At 34.5% G+C, this 21,809-nt stretch overlaps 2 protein-coding genes across 4 annotated transcripts; one reads left to right on the top strand and one right to left on the bottom strand.

Moving 5' to 3' along the window:
• Window positions 1-1,182: 1,182 nt before the first annotated feature.
• LOC139886134 (replication protein A 70 kDa DNA-binding subunit A-like) lies at window positions 1,183-21,809 on the bottom strand. 3 transcript variants are annotated; one of them, XM_071869877.1, is made up of 7 exons: window positions 21,674-21,809; window positions 11,299-11,461; window positions 10,955-11,222; window positions 10,755-10,848; window positions 10,517-10,653; window positions 10,247-10,411; window positions 1,183-1,535 (listed from the first exon to the last, which is right to left on the bottom strand). In XM_071869877.1, the coding sequence occupies exons 2-6, from the start codon at window positions 11,446-11,448 to the stop codon at window positions 10,260-10,262; spliced, it is 801 nt and encodes a 266-aa protein (XP_071725978.1). In that variant the 5' UTR covers window positions 11,449-11,461; window positions 21,674-21,809; the 3' UTR covers window positions 1,183-1,535; window positions 10,247-10,259. The 3 variants fall into 3 exon arrangements, with proteins under 3 accessions (XP_071725978.1, XP_071725979.1, XP_071725977.1); XM_071869878.1 differs by lacking the exon at window positions 21,674-21,809 and adding an exon at window positions 11,649-11,736; XM_071869876.1 differs by lacking the exon at window positions 21,674-21,809 and having other exon boundaries at window positions 11,299-11,583.
• Window positions 3,258-8,223, top strand: LOC139853235 (uncharacterized). Its single transcript, XM_071842614.1, has 2 exons — window positions 3,258-3,998; window positions 7,573-8,223. The coding sequence occupies exons 1-2, from the start codon at window positions 3,258-3,260 to the stop codon at window positions 8,221-8,223; spliced, it is 1,392 nt and encodes a 463-aa protein (XP_071698715.1).

Genomic DNA, 21,809 nt, shown 5'->3' with positions numbered 1-21,809 from the left:
TTGAGTAGTTTATCACATTAAATCTTGTAGCTCAACTGATATAATATCATTCAACTTTGAATATTTTTTTAAACAATATACATATTTGTAACGAAATATAATGTTCTGATTTTTACAGGTCGAGCTATGACATTATTAACAATTAATGACCACCTCGAAAGATTAGTGACATTAATAGAAACTACACCGAAGAATTGAAAAAAAAAAAATCAAAAAGTTACATTATCACCGTCTGCAACTTTATAGTTGAACCAATTTGCAGATACGAACCATTGATTAATACTACTTTTGAACTTTTAGAATGTTATATTGCTTATTTGTGTTATCATGAATGAAAGTTGTATTTCGTCCCGACTTTGTATCTCTCGTTTGTCTTTTTCATCTTTCGATGAAGAGGTTATGTTCTATGTTATCGTTATTTTTGCCAAAAAAAATAAAAATAAATAAAAATAAAAATAATGAAAGTTGTCCTAAAATATCATCATTCCATAAATATATATTTTTTAAATTTATTATGTGATAGTTAATTCAACCAAATATCAACCTCATGACATCATTGAGAAGTAGTTACCTGATATTAGAAAAAATATGATCATTAAGCACGAGTTGCGTCTGGACAACGAAAATGTATGATCTTATGTTTGTATAATCATATTCTTCTGTATCTTCTAAACAAGTTTTCGATATAAATTTGTTACAAATAGTAGTCGTATGGCAAGCTCGACTTCGGATAGTTCATATTCTGTTATTAGATTGTTTGGAGAATCTGAAACTTATAGGCAAATTAATAGCAAACAAACAAATACAATATAATATAATATAATATCGTATTAATAAATGATTTGATCCTTCAAATATCTCGCGAAATCGCGGGTCTTCAACTAGTTAAACAATTAAAAGACATATACTTAATCCACAATGTTGCGTTAGTACTCAAAATTCATATGCATGCCACGATGAATTTTTATTTCAAAAATGATATGAATTTTGTGCAAGTAGAAAACACATGATAAACACATTTTTAATGCCCATTATGTACCCTTTACTAATAATAACCACTAATCTGATTATCGTAACCGTGATTTATTCAAGTTGTAATCGCATATTTGATTATATGATTCGATAGTAAACTAATGATCGAGTAAATAACATATGAAATATGAATTGATTACCTGATTTGATTTCATACACATTAGGGTTCGTATATATCGAATAATCTTCAACGATCGCCGGATTTACTTATTTGATTTGATTAGTAGTCGGTTGTAAGATCTGCTATTTTTCCAAGATAACATTGAACTTCATAATTTCAAATCACTCATCATAATAAACCGATTTCTTGATTATTTGATTTGAATGATGTTTGATTGTTTCATAATTGATATTGATTTGAGAGAAATTGAGAAAAAATTTAGGGTTGCTCATAATTTTGAAATACGGTAACTGTATGTAATTTTTGAAACCCCTATTTTCGTTAACATCCTCTCGCGTTTGTGATTTGGTATCAACAATCTCCAATATAAACTAAAATGAACCTCCTGAGTTTTTTATAAAAATGTTTTTTCTCTCTCACTTGAAAAGGCGATTTTGGCCGGAACGATTTCGATCCCCAATTTTGCCCTAATTTCGAATCTGAGGGTCGTTTCTTCAATTGTTTCTAGTAATCTGTTCGTTTTTCAATCTAGTTTTTCATTCCCTGGTGTAATTAGGTTTTACTTCCTTTAATATCGTATAAATATGTCTCCAAATCGTCGTTCATCGCGTCGAAAAGTCAAAATTCCAATTAAATTCTCAAATTCGATTCATAACATGCGATCTAAGGAAGTATTGAGTGATCATAGCTCGGATAAGGATAGATCTGAAGATAGAGAGGTGGTTACTGCAGTTGGAGATTCGGTAAGGGAGCAGGAGATTGATCAAGCTGTGCATGATGCAACTAATGAAACACTTAATACAGAATGTGCAGATCAGTTTCCTCCATTAGGTAATAATAACAATCCTAATTCTCCTATAACTAATTCGGCTGAGCAGCATGTTGATATTAGTGAAAATGAAAAGGTTAAGGAAATTAAGATTGATCAGAAGGATATCAAAGGTGTGTATAATAACTCTTATGCTACTGTTGTGAATGATGAGATTGATAGGAAACTAAGTTTTGTGCCATTGACTGTAGATGAGGAAGGTAATGAGTTTGTAGTATTTGATGATGTTTTTGTTGAGGAAGGAGCAGGTAGGTGGAACAAAACTGCTTATGGATATGTTATAGGTGGTAGTATGACTTATGGTATGTTAAACTTCAATCTGAGGAAGATGTGGAATAAGTTTGGACTGCAGGAAGTTATTATGGATAAAAAATAGATTTGTTATTTCAAGTTTAGAACTCTAGAGGGTATGAATGAGGTGATAGAGAAAGGGCCATGGATTGTTCAGGGGAAGCCATTATTTGTTGGAAAATGGAGCCCAGATCTTAATATTGAAAAAGTGGAACCTACCAAACTGCCTGTGTGGGTTAAACTCTCTAGTGTTCCTTTAGAAGCTTGGAATGCTAAGGGCATTAGTGCTATTGCTAGTAAATTGGGTAAACCAATGGTTATGGATCAAACAACTGCTAATATGTGTAGTAAAGGTTATGGTAGAGCAGGGTATGCTAGGGTCATGGTGGAAGTAGAGGCTTCAAAAGGATATCAAGATCATGTTGATATCCACTATAGAGATAGTATGCAGAAACTTAAAGGTATTAAAAAGGTTGATGTAGAGTATGATTGGAAACCTGCTCTATGTACACATTGTGCAGTGTTTGGGCACAATCATGATGTGTGCAAATTAAGACCAAGAACAAGCAAAGAAGTAGAGAGTAGAGCTGTTAAGGAGACTAAGGATAGTGAAGGTTTTGTTTTGGTTAAGAATAAAAGGAACACTCAACAAGTGCCTGACCCAAAAGTGCAGGGTATAAAACAAGTGTATGTCCCTAAGAAGCAGAGTGATAAAGAGCTTCCTAAAAAGACATGGAAATTAGATAATCAGGTTGCTCAAGGTATGAAACAATCATTGAATAAATATGCTGTTCTCTCAGATAATGATGATGATAAAGCTGGGTCTCAAGATAATGATGATAGTGAGAATGATGTATTAGAAACAAGTTTGAATGAGAATAGTCATTTAAGGGCCAATGAGATAATTGGAATTGATCCAGCAGTGCTGGAAACTTCTCTTTGATTTTTATGGATTTTAAGATTGCAAGTTGGAATATAAGAGGTATGTGTAATAAGGATAAGCAAGATGAAATTAAAGATTTCATTAAGATTGAGAAAATTAGTGTATGTGCAATTGTGGAAACTCATCTCAAGCCTAAGAATATTGATAAGGTTTGCAACTTTGTTTTTGATAAATGGGATTGGATTTCTAATGTCTCATTTAGTCAAAATAGTTGCAGAATTGTTATAGGCTGGGATAGGAATAAGGTGAATGTGATGGTTATGCAAGTTTCAAGGCAAGTGATATTGTGCATGATAGAAACAACTGATAAGGTTTCTAAAATGTATTGTAGCTTTGTTTATGCTAGTAATTTTGGGAATCAGAGGAAATGCTTATGGAATGATCTGAGAATACATTCTAGAATTGCTGCTAATGTGTCTTGGTGCTTAATGGGAGATTTTAATATCACTAGAAAGGCTAGTGAACATAGTAGTGGTTGTTCTCATGATACTGAGGATATGATTGAGTTTAATAAATGTGTAAATGATATTGAAGTAGATGATATAGGGAGTTCAGGTTTTCATTTTACCTGGACTAAGTCACTTAAGAACCCTAATTGTAGTATCTTGAGGAAATTAGATAGAATAATGTGTAATGAAACTTTTATTTCTACTTTCCCTCAAGCATATGGTGTGTTCCTTCCATTCTTGGTTTCAGATCATAGTCCTGCTGTTTTAAATGTTCCTAATGGGATTAGTAGAAGGAAGAAATCTTTTAGATTTATGAATCATGTGGCTAATAAAGTAGGTTTTTTGGAAGTAGTTAATCAAAGATGGAATGAGGATATTAGAGGTCATAAAATGTTTGTTGTTGTGGCTAAGCTTAAAAGGCTTAAGAAGGACTTAAATAGTCTCAACTGTAGTGACCCGAACTTTTCCATGTTTATATATATTAATTGAGATTGATATTTACATGATTAAATGTTTCCAACATGTTAAGCAATCAAACTTGTTATGACTTGATTAATTGAAATATGTTTCATATAGACAATTGACCACCCAAGTTGACCGGTGATTCACGAACGTTAAAACTTGTAAAAACTATACGATGACATATATATGGTTATATATATAGTTAACATGTTTTTATTATAAGTATGTATCTCATTAGGTATTTTAACAATGAGTTATATACATAAAAATGAGACTATTAATTTAAGAAACTCGAAAACGATATATATAACGATTATCGTTATAACAACGTCTTACTAGGTACATATGAATCATATTAAGATATTGATACACTTGGTTAATTATGTTAAATTATAAGTAAATATATTATTAAGTGTATTAACAATGAAATACATATGTAAAAATAAGACTACTAACTTAATGATTTCGAAACGAGACATATATGTAACGATTATCGTTGTAACGACATTTAACTGTATATACATCATACTAAGATATATTATATATCATAATATCATGATAATATAATAATTTAACATCTCATTTGCTATAATAAACAATGGGTTAACAACATTCAACAAGATCGTTAACCTAAAGGTTTCAAAACAACATTTACATGTAACGACTAACGATGACTTAACGACTCAGTTAAAATGTATATACATGTAGTGTTTTAATATGTATTCATACACTTTTGAAAGACTTCAAGACACTTATCAAAATACTTCTACTTAACAAAAATGCTTACAATTACATCCTCGTTCAGCTTCATCAACAATTCTACTCGTATGCACCCGTATTCGTACTCGTACAATACACAGCTTTTAGATGTATGTACTATTGGTATATACACTCCAATGATCAGCTCTTAGCAGCCCATGTGAGTCACCTAACACATGTGGGAACCATCATTTGGCAACTAGCATGAAATATCTCATAAAATTACAAAAATATGAGTAATCATTCATGACTTATTTACATGAAAACAAAATTACATATCCTTTATATCTAATCCATACACCAACGACCAAAAACACCTACAAACACTTTCATTCTTCAATTTTCTTCATCTAATTGATCTCTCTCAAGTTCTATCTTCAAGTTCTAAGTGTTCTTCATATATTTTACAAGTTCTAGTTACATAAAATCAAGAATACTTTCAAGTTTGCTAGCTCACTTCCAATCTTGTAAGGTGATCATCCAACCTCAAGAAATCTTTGTTTCTTACAGTAGGTTATCATTCTAATACAAGGTAATAATCATATTCAAACTTTGGTTCAATTTCTATAACTATAACAATCTTATTTCAAGTGATGATCTTACTTGAACTTGTTTTCGTGTCATGATTCTGCTTCAAGAACTTCGAGCCATCCAAGGATCCGTTGAAGCTAGATCCATTTTTCTCTTTTCCAGTAGGTTTATCCAAGGAACTTAAGGTAGTAATGATGTTCATAACATCATTCGATTCATACATATAAAGCTATCTTATTCGAAGGTTTAAACTTGTAATCACTAGAACATAGTTTAGTTAATTCTAAACTTGTTCGCAAATAAAAGTTAATCCTTCTAACTTGACTTTTAAAATCAACTAAACACATGTTCTATATCTATATGATATGCTAACTTAATGATTTAAAACCTGGAAACACGAAAAACACCGTAAAACCGGATTTACGCCGTCGTAGTAACACCGCGGGCTGTTTTGGGTTAGTTAATTAAAAACTATGATAAAATTTGATTTAAAAGTTGTTATTCTGAGAAAATGATTTTTATTATGAACATGAAACTATATCCAAAAATTATGGTTAAACTCAAAGTGAAAGTATGTTTTCTAAAATGGTCATCTAGACGTCGTTCTTTCGACTGAAATGACTACCTTTACAAAAACAACTTGTAACTTATTTTTCCGACTATAAACCTATACTTTTTCTGTTTAGATTCATAAAATAGAGTTCAATATGAAACCATAGCAATTTTATTCACTCAAAACGGATTTAAAATGAAGAAGTTATGGGTAAAACAAGATTGGATAATTTTTCTCATTTTAGCTACGTGAAAATTGGTAACAAATCTATTCCAACCATAACTTAATCAACTTGTATTGTATATTATGTAATCTTGAGATACCATAGACACGTATACAATGTTTCGACCTATCATGTTGACACATCTATATATATCTCGGAACAACCATAGACACTCTATATGTGAATGTTGGAGTTAGCTATACAGGGTTGAGGTTGATTCCAAAATATATATAGTTTGAGTTGTGATCAATACTGAGATACGTATACACTGGGTCGTGGATTGATTCAAGATAATATTTATCGATTAATTTCTGTACATCTAACTGTGGACAACTAGTTGTAGGTTACTAACAAGGACAGCTGACTTAATAAATTTAAAACATCAAAATATATTAAAAGTGTTGTAAATATATTTTGAACATACTTTGATATATATGTATATATTGTTATAGGTTCGTGAATCAACCAGTGGCCAAGTCTTACTTCCCGACGAAGTAAAAATCTGTGAAAGTGAGTTATAGTCCCACTTTTAAAATCTATTATTTTTGGGATGAGAATACATGCAGGTTTTATAAATGATTTACAAAATAGACACAAGTACGTGAAACTACATTCTATGGTTGAATTATCGAAATCGAATATGCCCCTTTTTATTAAGTCTGGTAATCTAAGAATTAGGGAACAGACACCCTAATTGACGCGAATCCTAAAGATAGATCTATTGGGCCTAACAAACCCCATCCAAAGTACCGGATGCTTTAGTACTTCGAAATTTATATCATATCCGAAGGGTGTCCCGGAATGATGGGGATATTCTTATATATGCATCTTGTTAATGTCGGTTACCAGGTGTTCACCATATGAATGATTTTTATCTCTATGTATGGGATGTGTATTGAAATATGAAATCTTGTGGTCTATTATTATGATTTGATATATATAGGTTAAACCTATAACTCACCAACATTTTTGTTGACGTTTTAAGCATGTTTATTCTCAGGTGATTATTAAGAGCTTCCGCTGTCGCATACTTAAATAAGGACGAGATTTGGAGTCCATGCTTGTATGATATTGTGTAAAAACTGCATTCAAGAAACTTATTTTGTTGTAACATATTTGTATTGTAAACCATTATGTAATGGTCGTGTGTAAACAGGATATTTTAGATTATCATTATTTGATCATCTACGTAACGTTTTTTTAAAACCTTTATTTATGAAATAAAGGTTATGGTTTGTTTTAAAAATGAATGCAGTCTTTGAAAAAACGTCTCATATAGAGGTCAAAACCTCGCAACGAAATCAATTAATATGGAACGTTTTTAATCAATAAGAACGGGACATTTCATCAACTGGGAGAATGGGAATGTTTTTGATAAGGTTCAAGAGCTTAAAGAGAAGTTGGTTGAATGTCAAACTGCAGTTGAGAAGAGCCCACATGATCCTGTTTTAAGAAAAGATGCATCTGATATATTAGTGTTATATGAGTTGGCTAAAAAGGATGAGAGTACTGTTCTGAAACAGAAAGCTAAGATAAAGTGGTTGTCTGAAGGAGATAGGAATACAAAGTTCTTTCACAGTATCTTAAAAGGTAGAAAGCAAAAGAGCAGAATTGATAATGTGTGTGATGAACATGGTAATAATTATACAGGCACCCAAGTTGGAGAACAATTTGTTAATCATTTCAGAGATTTTTTGGGCAATAGCAGTCAATGTATGCACATTGATAAGCTTGGGGATATTTTTCATACTAGGTTAAATGATGTAGAGGCTTTAGATATGGTGTGCCCAATTTCTGATGAGGAAATCAAAAGAGCTATGTTTGATATTGATGAAGATAAGGCTGCAGGCCCTGATGGTTATACCTCATGTTTTTTTAAGAAGGCTTGGAGTATTATTGGGAGAGATATATGTTTAGCTATAAAGGAGTTTTTTGATAATGGCAAGCTGTTAAGAGAATTAAATGCAACTTTAATTGCCTTGATTCCTAAAATGGATACTCCTAATAAAGTACTGATTTTCGTCCCATAGCCTGTTGCAATGTACTTTACAAGTGCATTAGCAAAATTATCACTAATAGACTCAAAAAAGGATTGGATAAACTTGTTGGTTGCAGTCAAAGTGCCTTTATCCCAGGCAGGTCAATCCATGATAATATTTTGGTGGCCCAGGAGATCCTGAAAGGTTATAATAGGGTTAGGGGTCCAAGAAGGTGTGCTATGAAGATAGACATCCAAAAAGCCTATGATACTGTAAATTGGAGTTTTCTAAGAGAGGTATTGATTAAGTTTGGTTTTCATAGCAAAATGGTGCAATGGGTAATGGCTTGTGTAACCAGTACTTCTTTCTCTATTTATGTCAATGGGGAAATAGAAGGTTTCTTTAAAGGAGGCAGAGGTCTTAGGCAAGGTGATCCAATGTCTCCATATTTGTACACCTTGATAATGGAGGTATTTTCTTTGATTTTGCAGCATAATACAAGAGGGAATAAAGAGTTTAAATATCATTCAAAGTGTAAAGGTATGAAATTAACACATATTTGTTTTGCTGATGACCTTCTTGTGTTATGTCATGGAGATGAGAGATCAGTAGGTATTATTAAGAAAGCATTGCATGATTTTGGTTTAGTTTCTGGCTTGCTTCCTAATGCAAATAAGAGTACATTATTTTTTGGGAGTGTTCCTGCTCATATTCAGAATAGAATTAAAAGTACTCTGCCTTTTGAAGTAGGAAAGCTTCCTATGAAATATTTAGGAGTACCTTTAGTTGCCAAAAAAACTAGGTATTAAAGATTGTAAAAGCCTGGTGGATAAAGTTAGGAGTAAGGTTGGTAATTGGAGAGCCAGGAAATTATCATATGCTGGCAGGTTACAATTAGTAGCATCTGTATTGTCTTCTATGCAAGTATATTGGGCTTCTGTATATGTGTTGCCTAATGGAATTGTTTCTGAGATTGATAGTCTTTTAAAAGGGTTTCTATGGAATCAATCTGAATCTGCACAAGGTAAATCCAAAGTGGCTTGGATAGATGTTTGTACTCCTAAAGATCAAGGAGGTTTAGGTCTGAGGCCTCTTGGTAAGTGGAATGAAACTCTTATTGTTAAACAGGTATGGAGGATTATTACTCAAGAAGAATCTTTGTGGAGTAAATGGGTAAATTTGATTAAGCTTAAAGGTACTAGTTTCTGGGATATTCAGGCTAATCAGAATGATAGTTGGGGTTGGAAGTATATGCTTGAATTAAGGAATAAAATCAAGCCTCATGTGGGGTATGATTTAGTTAATGGCAGGAGAAAAGTTTCATGGATTGATAATAGTGGCAAAAAAGTCCCATTTTCTACTCAACAGGTCTGGGCTGACTTTAGGTGCAATAGAGTTCAAGTGGTATGGCATCATGTTATTTGGTTCAAAGGTTTTGATCCAAAGCATGCTTTTGTGTTATGGCTTGCAGTCCTTAACAAATTGGGTACTCAAGATAGATTGAGTAAATGGTACCCTTATAATGTATATAGATGTGTCCTGTGTGAAAACAGTGTGGATTCAGTAAGGCATCTATTTTTTCAGTGCTCTTACAGCATAAAGGTATGGTATGGTATGAAGTCCAAACTGCTATTCAAAGGTATTCCTGATAATCTTCCAGAGATTGTTCAAAGATTGTCTAATTACCCGTTTTCATGTAATATATGGAATATCATCAATAGAATGGTATTAGCTGCAAGTGTATACTTTTTGTGGCATGAAAGGAATTGCAGGCTGTTTAGATCTGAGAAGAAGAGTGAAGAAGAAGTATGCAGGTTGATCCAAGATTTTATCAAGTGTAAGATGTTGACTTTGAAAGTCAAAAAGTCAAAGGCAGTCAACAGAGCTGCTAGCATATGGGGCATTGATTGGAAAGATTAGTGTATTTTACAGTTTTTCTGTATGTTGTATGCATTTGATGGTTTGTATGCCTTTGGGCTTGTTTTGAGGGCATGGATATTCCCAGCCTTGTGTTTGTGTTGGTATTTAATAAAATTTTGTTTGCCCGAAAAAAAAAAAAAAAAAAAAAATGAACCTCCTATCAATCTTTAAAAATCCAAAACATCTGAACAAGCATCTGAATTTGAATCTGAATCATTATCATTTTCATCATAAATTCCAGTAAAATATGAAACTTCAGGAAGATCCGGATTTATTAGCATATTAGTAGCAAGTGAACAATTGGTAAAATAAGGTATACCTACATGACGAACAAAATAAATAAAATCAATAAAATATACACCATATGTATATTAGTAATAATAATTTACACAATATAACGAAGTTGGATATAATTTGTACTAACCACCGCAAAACACCACTTTAGCAAATCGAATGACTAGAACAATACATGGTCCTTCAACACCATCACCATGGCATCCTAAATATGCAGACAATTCATCGGCAAAACCTCCAAATAATAACCTGGATACTCTGTTCCCACTGCATCGAAAGAACATGAAGTTAAGAACAAGCAATACATACATATCATTAAAAGTAAAATCCAAAATACATAGCTAGTAAAACTACTATATACAACTTACGCTAAATCTTGAAGGTCCAAATATAACTTTTTTCTCTCTTTACCGCCATAAACATCATCATCTGAATGATAATAAATCATACGGCCAACCAAATCTAAAAAAGGAAAAGTAAAAAAAAAAAGAAAAAAAAAGTCAGTTATATCAAAGCATCAACTCGTATATATAACATATATATAAACATATTAGCAAACGAATCTTACCGAACGTTAATTTCAAATCAGTTTTTAAGGATAGAAAATCTTGAAAATGAGAAAATCGAAATCCATATAACGAATCTCCAATTTTATCAATCACTTTCATACGAGTTGTCCTACTAAAGGCGAGTTTATAGCGGTGATTTACGATGTTGTTACTATCCGTATTATCAACCACCTCAAAATTCGATATCAACACTAGACTTCCTTCTTCAAATATCTGCTCAAAGTTTGAGATCAGAGCTTTCCTAAGAAATCCAACAATTTGATTCCCCTGTAAAACAATAGTAGTAACAAATAAATAATGTCAAATAAATCTAAATAAATAAATGCATATACGACAAACTTACATTTTCATCCATTAAAATCATTGAAATCCGTCCCACGGCAGGAAGGTTATAGTCTCGATGAATACTCCAAAAACGAATAATTTTAACACATATTTTCCAAGACTTCCTAATAGGGGATATCTCGTGTAGAAGAACGCGTCTGTTAACCATATTAACTGCTAACCTAAAAAATCAAAAGAAAATATCAAATAATTATTAATATAAACATACATATACATATAAACCCTATATATAAAAAACACAAAAACGGATCAAAACATAAGAACCTTAATAGGACAAATTTCAAATCTGTTAACTAATAATAGTAATAATAATAACAATATAAATAGTAAAAAACTAGATATACATACCTTCGTCAGAGAAATTTTGGAGGTTGAGTTTCTGCAATCGACAACAGATGAAAACGTAGGTATAGAACTATTTTTTTATCGTGGTTGTATATTATTTACCGAAAATAACAATTAAATATATAAATATATATTTGAATTGGACTATTAAATAAGCCCAACAAAAATAAAGCCCACTTAATATTTGAAGATTTTGCATTTAACTGCTTAGTTTTATTTATATTTATATTTATATTTATAATTTATATTTATATTTATATTTATATTTATAATTTATATTTATATTTATAATAAGTATATTAGCCACCACCAATGAATAGTTCCCGGGTGATGTCATTTAGCCACCACCAATGAATAGTTCCCGGGTGATGTCATCACGACATCACCTATTTCGTCTTTTAGTGGGGTTTTTTTTTAAACGGTTTTTCATCCCGATTATCTAGCCCAACGGAGTGGGCTACTCCGGACCTCCATCTAGTTATTGAATATCAAAGGCTATTTATATTAGCCACCACCAATGAATAGTTCCCGGGTGATGTCATCACGACATCACCTATTTCGTCTTTTAGTGGGGTTTTTTTTTTAAACGGTTTTTCATCCCGATTATCTAGCCCAACGGAGTGGGCTACTCCGGACCTCCATCTAGTTATTGAATATCAAAGGCTATAAATAGCCAAACCACAACGTACAAACTGAGGAAAATATAAGCATCTTTGACTTCTCTCTGACTTGGTTTTTGTGCCAAGTCTCTTTTCCTTTTGCTTTTACGTCTGTTTACCGAACCACCGCCGGTACTCCACTTTTCAACTTCAAACCACTACCAAATCTTCACTTAATTTCTTAAACTTCCTAAATCTTCTGTAAATTTCCTAAAAACGCTGCTGTCACCTTCGATTTTTCCATTTGAACTCTTCTCTAGTCTTTTGTAGTAGTTGATGCTGCCGCCTCCGACCACCGGCATCGCGCCGGTGGTCGGATTTACCTGCTTTTTGTTTGAATAAAGTACAATCGCCACCTTCCTCTTCTAGCGATGCGAGGTCCGATCGTCTTCTCCGGTCACAGCTCAGGCAAACAGGCGACGATTCCGGGTAGTGTCAGTACGGGATCTGTTTCTTGGATGTGGTTTGGGGTGCTCAGCTTTGGTCCTTTCGTCCCGTTCGTTTGGGATAGGTATGTCGTGATGTTTCTTTGTCTTAGTGCCTCTTTGCCAGAATTTTATTTTCTGGGTGGGTGTAGGCGGCGAGCTCCGTCGGAGCTCTATACCTATTTAGGGATGGTTTCGGTTTTGGTGGTTGTAGGGCTTGGATTCGTTGGGATGGTGGTTGTAGTGTTGTTTGTGTTGAACCCCGTTCATTCCAGCTGCCTGGCGGCTGCCGGCGACTTCCTAGGATAGTTGGCGACTAATGGCGGCCTGAGATGTTTGTTAGCGGTCGTTGGTGGTCCCTGGTGGTTGTAGGCGGCTGCACTTGGTAGTTGATGGCTGCTGCTACTGTTGGTTTTAGTGGTGGCTGTTTGCCGCTAAAAGGCAGCTGGAGGTAGCAGGGTTGTAAATGTCCTGGAAAATTTGGTGAAAATGGCCTGGTTTCTTTACGGTTTGAATCTGCTTTGGATGTTGATCGGTTGCTTCGCGTTTGGTTCATTCATTCCATTTATCCCGTCGTCAAGTCTTTAGTGGGCTTGGTGTTGTTGTCGGCGTAGTTGACTTGGTTGACTTCGGAAAATAGGCCTCAGGTTAGGTGTTCTTGGGTTGCCCGTGAATGATTTGAATTTGGGGTTTCTGATAAGTGAAGTTGCAGGGTCGGATACGGAGTCGGGGTTATGTATATGTTTTAGGCTTTAGGTTTGGTGGATTGGTTGTTTGCATTTTCTATTGTAATTTCATTAGTGTTCGCTCGGTATTTCAATGTTAGCGTTCATACTGTTTAGAACGAATTGAACGAGTGTCAATGAGTTTTGGTCGTTTGTGACCAAGTATTTTCAGATCGTCATGATCTGTTCAATGTTGTTCCACCTGATCTTTTTGATCTTATATATATATATATATATATATATATATATATATATATATATATATATATATATATATATATATATATATATATATATTAATATTTTTGCCAAAAAAAAAAAAAAAAAAACTGAGGAAAATATGCCATGATCCGACTAATATGGTTCAGTGTCTTCATCGGGAAGATACATAGCCATTTTATTGGATATATCGGAGCCGGGGAAAACTAGAACCACGGTAGCAGCCAAACGAGCATGTGCGGCTTTGAGTGCGACTACCGACTCTTCTAACAAGGGGTTTTGCTCAGTGGTCGTGGTAGCGGTAGCTTTTGTTTGGATGTTTGTTTGGTTCTTGACATTGATGAGCATGTTCATTTGATCAAGGAGGGTGCCTAGTCGTTAGTTGTTGATGGCGATTAGGCGGTTTGTGGTGGCGAACGATTCCTCCATGGTGGTGGCGTGGAGGGAAGGCATGTTGAGTTTGGGCAATGAAAGCACCAAATGATACGGTCTCTTCGAGTCGACCGCTAACTCCAAGGATAGGAGCCGATTCGAGATGGCTAATTTCCAAAGAAAACAAGAGAGAAACACACTTTTGGATTAAACCAATTTTTCATTCATACATTCAAATACAAAACAAGTGCATATTTATAATGCCAACAATAACTACGGTTATTAAATTGGTTACTAAAGTGATAGCTAATAAACCTACTAATATAATGCAAATGAAAACGTGCCACTAAATCCACTACTATGATAACATTAACATGTGCAAAGAAATAGGAAACTAATATTCATGCATGATGACTAGATGTGTGAGACGTGATAGGAAACTAATCTCACGTACAAGCCATTTATTTCTTCACTAACTGCCTTTTAACTAGAACCGTATCAAACCGCCTAAGAAGCAAATCGAACCGCCTCAGCCCAATGAGGCGTGGCGTACGTATTGAACTTGACATGTGCTAATTTCGATCGATTTACAACTGGCTGACTTTTAAAAGTCTGTTGTAAATTTAGTGTAATTTTGGGTTTTAATCTACACTTGTAAATGGGTTTGGAGGTACGGAGTGTACACCCATTAAGTGATAGATTACCCGAACCCAAAAGTGGTTTTCCATTATTTACTATCATGGCTTGGTCTACCTGAAATTTGACTAAGTGTTTTCAGTACTAAGTTTTCTTAGTAAGCTGAAATTTGGCTAAGTGTTTTGTGCTGGTTGTTCTGCATTGCTGGTCCTTGTACTGGTTGTTCTGCCTTGCTGGTCCTTGTGCTGGTTGTTCTGCATTGCTGGTCCCTGTGCTGGTTGTTCTGCGCAGCTGGTCCCTGTGCTGGTTGTTCTGCGCAGCTGGTCCCTGTGCTGGTTGTTCTGCCCAGCTGGTCCTGTTTGCTGGTTCCTCTGCGCTGCTGGTCCTGTATGCTGATTTTTGCGCTGCTGGTCCTGTATGCTGACTTTTGCGCTGCTGGTCCTGTTTGCTGATTTTTGCGCTGCTGGTCCTTTTGCAGTGCTGATTCTTAAGAGACAGCAGTAAGAAAACACTTAACACAATTTTGAGTGATTACGGAAGAATTATTCTTGCACCCACTTTTGCTTTAGTGGTTGAAGGAATAATACTTGTTTATTATAAAGTGATCACTCATGCTTTGATAGTTGTAAAATATAATATTTGTTTATTGTAAAAGTAACAACTTTTACTTTAATGATGGAAGTGATAATATTTGTTTATAGAAATATTCTTCCTGTAACCACTTTTGAATATTATAGAAGATACTTTTATTAATCAATCGGCCAATTGATTTTAATAAAAGACTCTTTCATGATTAAGGGTGTATATAAATATATTAACCAATATGCATGAGAAAAATACATAAGTTACGAACACCAAAATATTCTTCTGCAAAAGGAATTCTTGTTTCTGCCAAAACAAGAATTTAATCTCTGTCTTATCCCAAAGTGATATTCGTGTAACCCAGGCTATAAGGGTCGAATAATTACTTTCGGAAAGTGATACCACGATTCAGTGATTTATCCGGCTATCGATTATTTTACCCTACACGAAAGAATTTAATAAAACCTCCAACAATCGAAAGTAATTATTTGTTATAATCGATGGCGGCTACGATGAAACACATGACGGCGAATTTCTCCAAACTTGATAAGTTTGAGGGAATTGATTTTAGGAGATGGCAAAAGAAGATGCACTTCTTTCTGAGCAGCATGAGTGTGGTGTACGTACTCAGCACACCAATTCCTGAAGATCATGGTGATGATGCCACTATTGAACAAATTCGGAAAAGGTGCAAGTGGGAGAACGATGACTACATCGCTAGAGGTTTAATCCTCAATGGTATGGCTGATTCCCTTTTTGATATTTACCTAAATGTTGAATCTTCTAAAGAACTATGGGACTGTTTAGAAACCAAGTATATGTCTGAGGATGCTTCTAGTAAAAAGTTCCTTGTGAGTAATTTTAATAATTACAAGATGGTCGATTCTAGACCGGTCTTGGAACAATACAATGAGCTCATTCGTATACTTGGTCAATTCACACAACATAAGATGAACATGGATGAGTCTATTCAAGTCTCAAGCATAATTGATAAACTACCTCCATCTTGGAAAGAATTTAAACATTCTTTGAAACATAAGAAGGAGGAGTTAACTCTTGTTGAGTTGGGTAGTCATCTGCGTATTGAGGAATCCCTCAGGTTGCAGGATAATGACAAGCCAAAGAGCAACGAAGTTGCTGGTACGTCTGTTGTCAATATGGTGGAACATAAAAAGTTCACTAGTAATAATGACAAAAAGGGCAAACGTAAACATCAAGGTTATAACAAGGCTAATCCGAACAAGAAGTCTAAATTGACTTGTTGGAAGTGTGGTAAAACTGGACACATGAAAAAGGATTGCAAGGTTATTTTTGGTAATAATAATGCCAAAGGATCTAGCACAAGCGGTTCGGGAAATGGTTTAAACAACCACAACTCGAAAGGTCAGAATATATTTAATAATTCAAATGAGAATTATTATGTTTCATATATATCTGAGGCTTATTTTGTGCAGGATGATGATGTCGCGTGGTGGGTTGACTCGGGAGCCACCACCCATGTATGCAAGGATAGATTTTGGTTCAAGACTTACGAGTCCGTGACTGATGGATCAATTCTTCATATGGGAAATGAGTCAACAGCCTCTGTTCATGGACGTGGAAGTGTGAATTTGTGTTTTAGTTCTGGAAAAACTATTTGTTTGTTTGATGTTTTGCATGTACCACAAATAAGAAAAAATTTGGTTTCCAGTAGTGTGTTAAATTGTTGTGGTTATAAACAAGTGATTGAATCTGATAAGTTTGTTTTGTCAAAACATGGTATGTTTGTTGGTTTTGGTTATTTATGCAATAGAATGTTTAGACTTAACATTAATCACTTGAATGTTAATTTTGCTTTTATATCTACTTCTAGCATAAATAATTCTACACTTTGGCATGCTAGACTAGGACATATACACTTTAAAAGAATGCAAGATATGTCTAAAGATGGATTAATACCGGCTTTTGACATGAACAATGAAAAGTGTAAAACCTGTATGTTAACAAAGATCACTAAGAAACCATTTCAAAATGTACATCGTGATACTGAAATTTTGGAATTAATACATAGTGATTTATGTGATTTGCATGCTACTCCTACTTTAGGGAACAAGAAATATTTTGTGACTTTTATTGATGATGCTTCTAGATTTTGCTATGTTTATTTGTTACATACTAAGGATGAAGCATTATATAAATTTAAAATATTTAAAACTGAAGTAGAATTACAACAAAAGGCTTTGATTAAAAGACTTAGAACAGATAGGGGAGGTGAATACATTAACCAATCGTATTTCCAATCCGTTGGTATTATCCATGAGACCACAGCTCCTTATACTCCACAACAAAATGGTATATCTGAAAGGAAGAATAGGGTTCTTAAGGAAATGGTTAATTCCATGTTATCCTATTCGGGTTTAAGTGAAGGATTTTGGGGGGAAGCTATGTTAACAGCTTTTTATTTGCTTAATAGAGTTCCTAACAAAAGAAACAAGATTACACCTTATGAACTTTGGAATAAAAGGAAACCTAACTTGAATTATCTTCGGGTATGGGGCTGTAGGGCGGTTGTAAGACTACCTGATCCCAAGAAGAAAAGTTTAGGTGAAAGAGGTATAGATTGCATATTTGTTGGATATGTTGAACATTCCAAGGCATATAGGTTCTATGTAATAGAGCCTAATGAGTTTGTCTCAATCAATTCTGTGATTGATTCAAGGGATGCAATCTTTGATGAAAATCGATTTTCATCTATACCTAGACCAAAGGATATGATACCAAGTAACAATGGAATCAATAAAGATTGTAATGATGAAGTCTCTGAAAAGGCTGTTGATCAGTCACTTGAGCTTCGGAAAAGCAAAAGAAAAAGGAAACCTAAATCATTTGGACCAGATTTTCAACTATACTTAGTTGAAGGTTCTAGGGAAGATGTGTCTACCCAATATTCGTATTGTTTCAATGTTGATGATGATCCTAAAACATATGATGAAGCAATGAGGTCTCAGGATGTTGCATTCTGGAAAGAGGCAATTAATGATGAGATGGATTCTATCATGGGCAATAACACTTGGGTGTTAGCTGATCTACCTCCTGGTTGCAAACCTTTGGGTTGCAAATGGATCTTCAAAAAGAAGATGAAGGTGGATGGAACTATTGAAAAATTCAAGGCAAGGTTAGTCATTCAAGGCTTTAGACAAAAGTCTGTAATTGACTATTTTGATACTTATGCTCCCGTGGCACGTATCACTACCATTAGACTGCTGATTGCTTTGGCTACGATTCACAATCTAGTTATTCACCAGATGGATGTGAAGACAGCATTCTTGAATGGTGAATTGGATGAGGAGGTTTATATGAACCAACCTCAGGGCTTTGTCATGCCAGGAAATGAAGGCAAGGTGTGCAAACTTGTGAAATCCTTATATGGTTTGAAACAAGCACCTAAGCAATGGCATCAAAAGTTTGATGAAGTGATTTTATCTAGTGGTTTTAAATTAAACCAAGCAGATAAATGTGTATATAGTAAATTTGATGATTCTGGTAAAGGAGTTATAATTTGTCTATATGTTGATGACATGTTAATCTTTGGGACTGACCAAAGTCAGGTTGATTTAACAAAAGAATTTTTGTCATCAAAATTCTCAATGAAAGATATGGGGGAGGCTGACGTTATCCTTGGCATTAGGATCAAACGTGAAAGCAAAGGAATTTCAATTTGTCAATCTCATTATATTGAGAAGGTGTTGAAAAAGTTCAATTGCTTTGAATGTAATCCTGTGAGTACCCCTGTTGATCCAAGTGAGAAGCTTATGCCTAATCAAGGTGAAGCTGTATCACAACTTGAGTATTCTCAGGTGATTGGCTGTTTGATGTACGCCATGACTTGTACAAGGCCGGATATTGCTTTTGCTGTGGGAAAACTGAGTAGATATACTAGTAATCCTAGTACTCATCACTGGCAAGCAATTAGGCGGGTACTGAAGTACTTGAAGAAAACTATGGACTATAGTTTATCTTATAATGGGTTTCCTTCGGTAATAGAAGGATATTCTGATGCGAGTTGGATAACCAATATTGAAGATCATTCTTCAACGAGTGGTTGGGTGTTCTTGCTTGGGGGAGGTGCTATTTCATGGGCTTCTAAGAAGCAGACATGTATTACCAACTCAACGATGGAATCTGAGTTTGTTGCTTTAGCTGCTGCTGGTAAAGAAGCAGAATGGCTTAGAAACTTGATCCATGAGATACCATTATGGCCTAAACCTATAGCACCCATGTCTATCCATTGTGATAGTGCTGCGACATTGGCAAAGGCTTATAGCCAGATGTACAATGGAAAGTCTAGACACTTAGGTGTCAGACATAGCATGATTCGTGAACTCATCATGAATGGGGTGATTTCTATAGTGTTCGTGAGGTCACAACAGAATTTAGCTGATCACTTGACGAAGGGATTGGCAAGAGACTTGGTGAACAAGTCTGCTGTGGGGATGGGTTTAAAGTCCACATAAATTTCTAATTATAAGATACCCAATTCCCTTCTGATGAAAATTAGAAGTTGAATTCAATGTGGAAGACTTATACTTAGAAATTTGGAGTACAAAAATTTTGTATCATCCCAAGGTAAGGTATGTACTCGGACATGTTGAAGGTGAGGATGAAGTTTAGCTTCTTAATGGTTTATTTGAAAAAGTGCAATAGCGGGTGCATGACTGAAATGAACTACCTATGTGAATGTGAAGTTTTGCCGCTTCAACAAAGCTTGGACTTTTGCTTTAGATACATTCATGAATGGATATGGACACATGGCTTGTAAAGTGTCAGGATAGCTTTAGAGTATTTGAAAACTTATGTGTATGTTATTTTCAGTTATTCAAATGGGTTGAAGGGTTCAATTCTTAGAACACCCCGATTCTCGAATATTTGGAATGTGTAATGTACTAAGGTGAAAATTCAATCTTCAAGATATTTTCATTTATGCATGAGTTTTGTTTTAATTTGTTTAATTCTCATGAAACGAATTGCACTAAATTGGGGAGGATTGTTGTAAATTTAGTGTAATTTTGGGTTTTAATCTACACTTGTAAATGGGTTTGGAGGTACGGAGTGTACACCCATTAAGTGATAGATTACCCGAACCCAAAAGTGGTTTTCCATTATTTACTATCATGGCTTGGTCTACCTGAAATTTGACTAAGTGTTTTCAGTACTAAGTTTTCTTAGTAAGCTGAAATTTGGCTAAGTGTTTTGTGCTGGTTGTTCTGCATTGCTGGTCCTTGTACTGGTTGTTCTGCCTTGCTGGTCCTTGTGCTGGTTGTTCTGCATTGCTGGTCCCTGTGCTGGTTGTTCTGCGCAGCTGGTCCCTGTGCTGGTTGTTCTGCGCAGCTGGTCCCTGTGCTGGTTGTTCTGCCCAGCTGGTCCTGTTTGCTGGTTCCTCTGCGCTGCTGGTCCTGTATGCTGATTTTTGCGCTGCTGGTCCTGTATGCTGACTTTTGCGCTGCTGGTCCTGTTTGCTGATTTTTGCGCTGCTGGTCCTTTTGCAGTGCTGATTCTTAAGAGACAGCAGTAAGAAAACACTTAACACAATTTTGAGTGATTACGGAAGAATTATTCTTGCACCCACTTTTGCTTTAGTGGTTGAAGGAATAATACTTGTTTATTATAAAGTGATCACTCATGCTTTGATAGTTGTAAAATATAATATTTGTTTATTGTAAAAGTAACAACTTTTACTTTAATGATGGAAGTGATAATATTTGTTTATAGAAATATTCTTCCTGTAACCACTTTTGAATATTATAGAAGATACTTTTATTAATCAATCGGCCAATTGATTTTAATAAAAGACTCTTTCATGATTAAGGGTGTATATAAATATATTAACCAATATGCATGAGAAAAATACATAAGTTACGAACACCAAAATATTCTTCTGCAAAAGGAATTCTTGTTTCTGCCAAAACAAGAATTTAATCTCTGTCTTATCCCAAAGTGATATTCGTGTAACCCAGGCTATAAGGGTCGAATAATTACTTTCGGAAAGTGATACCACGATTCAGTGATTTATCCGGCTATCGATTATTTTACCCTACACGAAAGAATTTAATAAAACCTCCAACAATGTCAACCTAATAAAATCACTAACTAATAGCAAAATCTTAGTTAGTGAACTTTTACTATAATTAAGCTTAAATTCAGCTTTAATACATTCAATCCAACCTGTTTAACCCACCAAAATCATGGATTATCATACTTTTTCCCAATTTCATATTATTTATAATCCAAATCAAAAGTTAATAGCTCCTACGTGTCCCATAACATCGTAGAAACAAAACCCCTATCCCAATTTCATTTAATTCCAACCTAATCAATTCCATAATTACCAAGATCATTCATTTCAAACAAAATAAATCAAAAACAACTGTTACCTTGTGTTACGGTTACGATTACGGGTTAACTTTAGCTTCGAACTGAGGAAAAGAGCTTAAAATCAGCTAACTGAATTATCCCAAGAAATGTTCCTTCACCCGGATAGTAAAAGAAACAAAAATATGGATCTGGTGG

Source organism: Rutidosis leptorrhynchoides, chromosome 1, assembly GCF_046630445.1.
Source record: "Rutidosis leptorrhynchoides isolate AG116_Rl617_1_P2 chromosome 1, CSIRO_AGI_Rlap_v1, whole genome shotgun sequence".
Classification (NCBI taxonomy): Eukaryota; Viridiplantae; Streptophyta; class Magnoliopsida; order Asterales; family Asteraceae; genus Rutidosis; species Rutidosis leptorrhynchoides.
Note: the sequence above shows the minus strand (reverse complement) of the source record. Positions and strands in the feature narration are given on the sequence as shown.